This window comes from Mytilus edulis, chromosome 2 (assembly GCF_963676685.1).
Source record: "Mytilus edulis chromosome 2, xbMytEdul2.2, whole genome shotgun sequence".
In the NCBI taxonomy this organism is placed as follows: Eukaryota; Metazoa; Mollusca; class Bivalvia; order Mytilida; family Mytilidae; genus Mytilus; species Mytilus edulis.
The window spans coordinates 91,906,584-91,916,972 of record NC_092345.1 but is presented as its reverse complement, the minus strand read 5'-3'; the positions used below and the strand labels follow the sequence as shown (position 1 = coordinate 91,916,972).

The 10,389-nt window shown below is 35.2% G+C and overlaps 1 protein-coding gene across 2 annotated transcripts; it reads right to left on the bottom strand.

Annotated features, from left to right (window-relative positions):
* Positions 1 to 4,815: 4,815 nt before the first annotated feature.
* On the bottom strand, positions 4,816 to 8,779 carry LOC139513407 (uncharacterized). Of its 2 annotated transcripts, none has more exons than XM_071301838.1 (2): positions 7,764 to 8,779; positions 4,816 to 6,072 (listed from the first exon to the last, which is right to left on the bottom strand). In XM_071301838.1, the coding sequence occupies exon 1, from the start codon at positions 8,777 to 8,779 to the stop codon at positions 7,778 to 7,780; it is 1,002 nt and encodes a 333-aa protein (XP_071157939.1). In that variant the 3' UTR covers positions 4,816 to 6,072; positions 7,764 to 7,777. The 2 variants fall into 2 exon arrangements, with proteins under 2 accessions (XP_071157939.1, XP_071157940.1); XM_071301839.1 differs by having other exon boundaries at positions 4,816 to 6,069.
* Positions 8,780 to 10,389: the final 1,610 nt, after the last annotated feature.

Below are 10,389 nucleotides of genomic sequence, written 5' to 3'. Positions count from 1 at the left end.
ATGCCGAATCTAACTGTCATGACTGTGTATGTAGATTCTTAACTTTTGATCCTGTTTTCAAATTGGTCTACATTAAGGTCCAAAGGGTCCAAAATTAAACTTAGTTTGATTTTGACAAAAAATGAATCAGTTAGGTTCTTTGATATGCTGAATCTAAAAATGTACTTAGATTCTTGATTATTGGCCCAGTTTTCAAGTTGGTCCAAATCAAAAATTGAATAAATGGGGTTCTTTGATATACCAAATCTAACTGTGTATGTAGATTCTTCATTTTTGGTCCTGTTTTCAAATTGGTCTACACTAAAGTCCAAAGGGTCCAAAATTAAACTTAGTCTGATTTCAACAAAAATTGAAATCTTGGGGTTCTTTGATATGCTGAATCCAAAAATGTACTTAGATTTTTTATTATGGGCCCAGTTTTCAAGTTGGTCCAAATCAGGATCTAAAATTATTATATTAAGTGTTGTGCAATAGCAAGTCTTTTCAATTGCACAGTATTGCGCAATGGCAAGAAATATCTAATTGCACAATATTGTGAAATAGCAAATTTTTTTTTAATTAGAGTTATCTTTCTTTGTCCAGAATAGTAAGCAAGAAATATCTAATTGCAAAATATTGTGCAATAGCAAGATATTTTTTTTAACTGGAGTTATCTTTCTTTGTCCAGAATCAACTTAAATCTTTGTTATATACAATATACAATGTATATTCACTTTTTACTACCAACTGATAAATTATAATAAATAACATTCAGTGATAACAAGCAGTTTTTTTTACATCTTAATATTTTATGATGTATTTAAATGAGTAGTTATTGTTGCAAACTCCATTAGAAATTTTAATTGAGATTAGTTTTGGAATAAGGGAAAGTGGGATGTGATTAAAAAAATTGGGTTCAATTTTTCTCATTTGAAATTTCATAAATAAAAAAGAAAATTTCTTCAAACATTTTTATGCCCCACCTACGATAGTAGAGGGGCATTATGTTTTCTGGTCTGTGCGTCCGTCCGTCCGTCTGTCCCGCTTCAGGTTAAAGTTTTTGGTCAAGGTAGTTTTTGATGAAGTTCAAGTCAAATCGACTTCAAACTTAGTACACATGTCCCCTATGATATGATCTTTCTAATTTTAATGCCAAATTAGAGTTTTTACCCCAATTTCACGGTCCACTGAACATGGAAAATGATAGTGCGAGTGGGGCATTCGTGTACTGAGGACACATTCTTGTTTTGAGAGGATTAATATTCAACAGCATAGTGAATTGCTCTAAGAGAAAACAAAAATTTTAAGTTCATTAGAACACATTCATTCTGTGTCAAAAACCTATGCTGTGTCAACTATTTAATCACAATCCAAATTTAGAGCTGAATCCAGCTTGAATGTTGTGTCCATACTTGCCCCAACCGTTCAGGGTTCAACCTCTGCGGTCGTATAAAGCTACGCCCTGCGGAGCATCTGGTTACACACTGTCATTGCAGAGAGCACATTACCCTTGTCAGTCTGTTTGTACATGTCCTGAAATTGGTTTCTGTTCTCTTAATTTAGTTTTCCTTGACCAAATGTTATGAATCATATACACAATGCTTATTACCAAAACACAGATCAAGTTTGAATTTGGTGTTATTTTTATCGTTCTAGAGTTGTACCCCTTTACAAATAGAAAATTGCTATAATTTTGGTTTCCATTCTCTAATTTGAGTGGAAGTGCCACCTTTACCATTCCCTTTATAAAGTTGTATGCAAGCCAGGGCATCATCTGTGTCGCCATGGGCCCATTCCACATTTAATTTTTACTATATTCAGGAGAATAGCTTATTTTTATTTGAAGCTCAGGCCTCACGGTCATAAAACTTTCGAGCATGATTTTTGTACTCAGACTCGAAAATCAACCAATCAAATTGCTGGATTTCATGTTTCGAGCATGATTTTTGTGCTCCGAGCACTGAGCAAAGTTTTATGCCTCCAAGGCCTGATGTTAGCTTGGCAAAATTCAAACTAATTATACTTTTGGGTTATTTTCTTTATTCAAATCGAAGACCTTTTTAACAGAATCTGAAGCAAAAGTTTGTTTAAACGTTAAGCTGCTAGATACAATGTATTTAGTATTGTGTTTACAATGACAGACATAGGGATAACAATCTGGTAGCAACAGCTTAAATTATTTGTATCCAGCATTATATTTCAAAATAAAGACTGATTCATGTTTTTGTATGCAGATACCTGATGTTGGGAAATTTCCGTCTATTATATGTCAGCAGACTCTTGATGCTGTAACTGATGCTCATCTATTAAACTATGTTGAGATTTGGGGGCGGATCGCATGGGTAGGTGGTGGAAGATTTTCTCGTGGGTTTGAACCCACCCCCACTGAAAAATGATTATTTTCCGATTTTAAAACGACCTTGAGAGGTGAACATTGAGCAGACTGTTTCTTTGTCATCCAAGTCTTGCCCTATAGTTACTGCATTTCATGCATGCTAACTGGGAGTATATGGGACAGTACTTGAGTGTCTTGCTGGCAAATTATTATTGTCAAGTCAGGTCTGCCTGAATGTCTGTTTTTACGGATTTTTGACAAAATGGTGACCTAGATTTTACACAGTAGTTTCCAATTGGCCATATTATACCTCTTTGTGTTCCTATACCACCTATGCATTCATTGACGATAATAGTTTATACCTACAATGACTATCAGTTGCTGCTTGGTTGAAGTCCCTGCTATCATGACCGTTCAGGTTGGGCAGTTTGAAAAAGGTATGGAGGATCATACGGGCCATCAAAGAATGGTCGCCATCACGCCTACAGGCGGGATTGGGGGTTAAAGGGTTAAATAAATACTTGTGATAAATAATAGGATAGATAAATGTGATCCTTGCAAAAGGGCCAAAAATACCAAAGGGACTCGAACTCGTAGATCGAAAATAAACTGACATTGCCATGGCTAAAATAGAAAAAAATAAACTGACAGATAATAGTACACAAGACACAACATGGAAAACTAAGGACTAGGCAACACGGAACCCCACCAAAAACGGGTGTGATCTTCGGTGCTCCGGAAAGGCAATCAGATCCTGCTCCACATGTGGCACCCATCATGTTGCTCATATTATTGCAAACCCAATGTTTCTTGGTTTATTTTTACAATTGAACCATACTGGCTGCTAAAAGTGTCATATTATTTCACTTTCATTATTGATTGATAAAAAAAATTCGACGTATCGAAGGGGGCATTAAGTTTTACCCTTTGTCCGTCCGTACGTCCCATAATTGGTTTCTGTTCTCCGAGTTGGCCTAAACCAAATATTATGAATTTGTACACAATACTTATAACCACAAAACACAGATTGTTTAAGTTTGAATTTTAGTAGCGTCTAAATGTTCTAGAGTTTTGGCCCTTGAGAAATGAAAAGTTTCTGTTCTCTTACTTTAGTTGCCTAAGTAATCCTGGTAGTGGATGATTCCTCTTCGTGAGGAAAGACCTTATTGTTTTTCTATTAAATGTTTTTTTTTTCTAACAACATTTTTTTGACATGCCCGCCCCTTCTTTCTGTTGAAGTTACCAAGACCAAATTTGGACCATCGATAGACCTCATCATGCAGTATTACTAAATGACCCTTTTAAGGATTTCATCATCCTCTTTAGAAGTTATCTCCCTTTTATAAAAAAATTCAACATGGCCCCCCCCCCCCCCTCGTTGTTTTTAAAGATATGACATTATTTAAACAATAGGTAGATCTAATCATGATGTATTACTATACGAGGCTGCATATGATTTCATCATCCCATTTGAGAGTTATATCTCCTTGAAGCAATATCTTTAAATTGCATTTTTCTTAAAAAGTATTAGATAGGATCGAATTGAAAACGCATGTACAAAAAACAGATGGCAATGTTTATAAACATTAACAATTAATTTGTTACTTACCCTTATAAGGAGTTATTTCCCTTTAAAAATTATAAACAATTTTAGAAATATTCTATTTCGAGAACCGGAAGTCAAAGACTTGAAATCTTCACCAATAATCTTTAATTTCACCCAAGGTCAAAGGTCACCGAGTGCAAAAATAGATTATGCTGCAATTTCAAGCTTGCATATCCAGAAAACGATAAGAGTTTGCTGCATACATACTGTGTATAAAATGTTCCTCTCGACGAGCTCTACATTTTATACATGAGCTCAAAAATGTCCGACCGTCTGTTCAAAAGATTCATCAACATAATTCTTAAAAGTATAGTAACATGTGTATATCTTTGAAAAGGTAGCATATATCAACTGACTATAAACTGCAAAGATGATCAGTAATTCAAGACCTTCAATTTGAGGTCAATGTTAGGTCACTAGTGATGAAATTTAACCTTGACCTTGAACTTTTGACATTTGAAAGGTCAAGTAGTCTTGAGTTGAATGGTGGTAGTCCCATGTATCTACCACTTCCGTTTCTGAAGTTTGGTATTGCATCATATAGTTGATGATTCCAAAACTAAACGAGACTTACCTTGGTAAAAGTTGAAGTTCAGTTGGAATTTAACGTAGTCATCTTTAGTTGTAGGGATCAGATGAGATGTTCGTGCGCATGTGTAGCTTCAGTCTTCAAAGTCGAAGGGTTTGTGCATACAAAAGTACTAAGTACAACATCACAAAAAAGAGGGAGGGATATCGGGAGGGCATCTGATCCCTACAACTAAAGATGACTACGTTAAATTCCAACTGAACTTCAACTTTTACCAAGGTAAGTCTCGTTTAGTTTTGGAATTTAACTACGTCATCCCGTTTCCGGGACCAGATGAGACTTCAAAGAGCACAAGCCCTGAGATAAGTCAAAAAGTTATATTAAAAACCTCCAAAAAAAAAACAACAAATATATCCCTCCTATATACAAAGTTCATTTACAAATAAAGTTCTATGTACTCAGAACAGCTCTCTGAAAACGTTGTTCATCTGACTCGATCGGCTTCTTGTAGAATTTAGCAAAAGTCTTTTCACTGGTCCAACCAGCTCTTCGTAAAATACATTCCACAGGAATCAGATTATGGAAAGCCTTAGAAACAACTGCTGATCTAGCGCTATGCGAAGAATAAGATTTTAAATTAATTCCTGATTTAGACATCACAGTTTTGATCCATCTGCTAATTGTTTCTCTTGAAACGGCTTTAAACGGTTTCACATAACTTATAAAAAGTTTCTGACTATTACCACGAGCTTGAGCTGTTCTCATCAAATATTCTTTTAAAACAGTAAAAACACACAATCTCCTATCTGGAGGATAAGCAAAAAGTTCAACAAAATGTACATTAAACCCAGGTCTATTCTGTTTTAATAAACCTGAATAAAACAAAGTATAACTATCCTTTCCTTTAACTAAATTGTCTAAACATAGCAAAAACAACGACTGTGTCCTACAAGCCGTGGATAAAACAATTAACATTACTAACTTCAATGTTAAATCTTTCAACGAAATATACTTTACGGGAGATAACTTCCGTAAAAAATTAAAAACTTTAGATACGTCCCAAGTTTCACTATATCTAGGTTCTGAAGGTCGCAAATTATAAACACCTTTTAAAAATCTGATGATTGTAGCGTTAGAGCCAACTGTCACTCCATTAAACATTATTCCTAAGGCTGACAATGCAGATCTTGCACAATTTATCGTACTATAACTTAATCCTTTATCAAAAAGCACTGTTAAAAAATCTAAGACTTCATTTAAAGCTGGTTGAAGTGGATCAATTTTCCTTTTACTACAGAAACGGAACCATTGCTTGACATAAGTTGAGTATTGCTTTTTCGTACTGTCTCGCCAAGACGCCAAAATGATTTTGGAAGCCTTGTCTGAAATGCCTTGGTTTTCCAAATTTTTCCTGATAACCGACAAGCAAGAAACTTTAACTGATTGTGAAGAGGATGAATCTTTTCCGTTCCTGGAATGGACAGAAGTCTTTTCTTTCGAGGCAACATTTTTGGAAAGTCTATCAACATTTCTAGTAAAACTGGATACCATGCCTGAGTCGGCCATAATGGTACAATCATCAGAACCTCTGCACTGTCTTTCTGAACTTTCTGTAAACATCTACTAATTAGAGAAAAAGGGGGAAAAAGATAATAAAATACCTCATCAGACCATAAAATACTAAAAGCATTTACAAATACTGCCTCAGGGTCAGGTTTCCACGACGAGAAACTCTTAACTTGACAATTTAATCTAGAGGCAAATAAATCATGGTCTGGAGTACCCCAAATCTCCACTAATTTATGGAAAACTTGCTTATCAAGCATCCACTCTAAATGATCGTCAATTTTTCTTGATTCAACATCTGCAGCGTTATATTTACCAGGAATATGTTCTACTGAAATCCATATATTTCTTTCAATACACCAAACCCACAAAAGTTTGGTTATATCATTCATTTGCTTGGATTTTATACCACCCATATTGTTAACATAAGCAATTGCACTAGAATTGTCACAAAAAATCTTCACATGTATATCTGAATAATTTTTACAAAAAGCCTTCAGAGTATAAGAAATGGCTAACAATTCCAGAACATTTATGTGATAAGTTTGCTCAACATCATTCCATCTTCCTTGAATTTTTTGGTCTTTAAATAAAGCACCCCAGCCTTTTAATGAGGCGTCAGTTGTCATAGAAAAATCTGGATTTTTCCTATTAATGACTCTTTTCTGACAATGTAAGTTTTCAACCCACCATTTTAAATCTGCTTTCATGGCAAATGTTATAGTCATATTTTGATCAAAATTCCCAAATGAAAATTTTAAAGCCTGAATCTTTTCAATTTCTAAATTTCTGTAATATAAATGACCAAAATCCACAGCTGAAAGAGTGGATATTAGCAAGCCTATAACATGGGCAACTAACCGTATACTAGCTACGTTTTTCTTGATCAGATTCTGACATTCTAATACAATTTTTTCTACTTTTTCTTTTGGCAACACAACTGTCATAGATACAGAATCAATAATATTGCCTAAAAAGACAATTTGTTTAGCAGGCTTGAACACAGATTTTCTTTCATGAATTATAAAACCAAGCCACTCCATTAAATCATTAGTATTTTGTACATTTTCTATGCACTCATCTTCAGTATCTCCAAGCAAAAGAGAGTCATCAATATAAGCTACATTCATATAACCAAATTGCCGTAAAGTTGCAAAAACAGGCTTCATTAACTTTGTAAAGATTCTAGGTGCTGATAGCAAACCATTTGGTAAACAGGTATATTGAAAAATAGTGTTTTTCCATATAAAACGTAATAGTTTCTGATGTTCCTCTGCTATAGGAACAGAATAATATGCATGACGCAAATCAATTGAACTGAAAAAACAATTTGGTTTCACCAATTTTAAAGCCATTTCAAAAGTGTCCATCTTGAAATGATGGGGAATAATAAATTTATTCAATTCTTTTAAATTAAGAATCACTCTATGCTCATTTGTATTTTTCTTTGGAACTGTAAAAATTGGAGATATATATTGATCTGTATCAAATTTAACTTCCACTATTACACCTAATTTTTTCAAATTTTCTATTTCGTCATTTATAATCTTTTCCTGGCCTTTATCAAAAATTCTTTGATATGGTGTGAGACTTTGAGTGGGTATTGAATTATCAATAAATTCAAGGTGACAGTGTTCAACTGTATCCAAAATAAATTTATCAGAAGTAATTTTTTGCCAGTTTTCAACATAATTTTTCAATCTACCTGCTGTAAAAGGTTTAATATCAGAGACACCCGCTAAACTTACCTGTTTAGCATAATTTACTTCCTCAGGAAACTTGGAACACCTCTCAAGTTTTTTGAACCACCTTGATCATTTGAATACTGGCCTCTACCGCCGTAACCACGGCCTCGACCACCTCTGTATCCACCACGACGAGACCCTGCACGGCCTCTACCAAAACCTCGTCCTCTACCAAAACTACCTCCTCGAGAAAAACCATTTCCTCTACCTCTTGCATTATTATTATTATTTAAATTTCGACCAAGTCTGTTCATGTCTTGAATTTCTTTCGACTTTTGATGGACATTGTCACCATAAAGCATGTCAGTGAAAGGAATTGAGGGTGAACTTAAATGATGATATTCAGGACTTAAATCAAATCTTTGATATTCCTTTCTTTTTATATTAGTCATCTTGTTATATTGTGACAGTAAAGCTATGGAATCAATCCCCAAATCTATGCAAGACTGCATTTCTTGTTGACAGTCGTCACCCAATTCAGATTTTAGTTTGCACAACATATTTAATAATTTTGTAATGTTACATGATGCTTTAACAACAGTCTCTTGATGTTGTTGTATGACCGAATCAAAAGATCTAGTTTGAGGAGAGAGTAAATCCCAAATGAGCTGATTTACTCTAGTCCTTGTAAGAGAAACACAATTCTCTGGTCTAGCTACTGATTTCATCAGTTCATTGTATTTTTCATCAGATATTCCCTCACGGAAAAATTCATTAACCGTGTCAGCTAAAGTGTCATCTACACTTGTATCAACATTATCTTTTGACCTATAAGCTTGAGCAGCAGCTTTAAAAACATTGTCACCCTCTTTGTCAACAGTTTTTTGTTTTTTAGCTGGAGGTTCTGCAACCTCAGTATCACCAACATGATCATTATTGTCATTATTATTTTCATCATAAACCTCAGGGTCTGCACCCTGGCTTTCATCGTAACCCTCAGGCTCAACGTAATACAATTCGTCGACCATCGACTTGAGAGACACAAAATCAGTTTTTTGGGAACTCTGTTCCTGTTGCATGTTCTTCAGAACTGAAAAAACCTCAGCTAAAGTGGGCTCTTTACTAGCTTCGCCAGTATTTTGACTCAGACCTTTAAGTCTTGAAGCAACAGTTCCGGCCTCGCCGGAGCTGACAATTTTTGCACCACTACTACAACTATTTGTATCGTCATTCTTTGAACGAGAATCATCACCGGATGATTTTCTTTTAGGATTTTTACCTTTTGCCTCATTCGAAGCACTTGAACCTTTCTTCAAGGATTTTTAATCAGTTTTCGAGAGCATGGCATCCGCCATTGTTTACACCAAAAAATATCAACTGCCGTAAAACGGTCTATTTATCGTAAATTTACAACAGAGAAAAATATAAAAAAAAAAATTAATATAAACAATAAACCCCTCGAGTTTATTTACATATTAAACAACAAAAAAATAACTACCTCGTAGTTATTGTGATAAAATATTTCATTATAGAAGCTACAATTACAGACCACGTCTGCCTTCTATGAAATAAAGCTACGAACTGAAGCTACACATGCGCACGAACATCTCATCTGGTCCCGGAAACGGGATGACGTAGTTAATTTCGTTGTGACCTTGATAAACTTTACAAGTGTCCAATTTTTTTCTACAATGTTGTCCTTCAACTGTGAACTGTAGATCATTTATCACTTAACAGATTTGAGATATCTGCTGTCGTTTTAGAGAAATTGTAGTTTGAAATTTTGCGAGCGAAGGCATGTATTTCTGAATCAACAACAGGTTACTACTTAAAATGTTTTAGAAATTAAAGAAAACATAGTTATATGTTTGACCATATACCAAAAACATTCCATGGAAAAAAACACCAAAAAATCAATTTGAAATTTTCGTTTTGCATTGACTTTGTAATACCGCAGTCCCACTAGGCCACGATCGCACTACGATCTGTGAAAAAAAAATGCAAATTTTGATGATCGTAGTACGATCGTGTAGATCGCAGTAAGGTCGTATCACGGTCGTGGTGAGGTCTTCGAGATCGCGAAGAGCGTGGCCAACTTTGAACATGTTCAAAAAATCGTGGTGCGGTCGTGGCGAAATCAGGTCGTAGTAGAAGTATAGTGAGAGCGCAGTAAGATCGTAGTTAGATCGCAAAGGTCGCTGTACAATCGTAGCGAAAGCGTGATTCTATTAAAAGAGACTGCGATACGATCTTACAGCGACGTTATCACGACCTCACTACGACCATCACGCTCTCACCGCGACCCAACTACGCTTCCACTACGACTATACCACGTTGTTCATGACCATAGTACGATTCTAGAACGCCCTTGCCGTCCTCATCACGCTCTTCTTACGACCTGTCTACGTTCACACTACGACCATCATTTTCATTGTCATTTTCACATAAAATATATAAAAAAGCTCCCTAGATTTTGTTTGTCTGAATGTAATTATCAATTTGCTCTAACGGCTCAACAATGCTTCTCATTTTTATAGATATTAGACCGTTGGTTTTACACTAGTAATTTTTTGGGGCCCTTATTACGTGCTGTTCGGTGTGAGCCAAGGCTCCGTGTTGAAGGCCGTACCTTGGCCTATAATGGTTTACTTTTATAAATTGTTACTTGATTGGAGAGTTGTCTCATTGG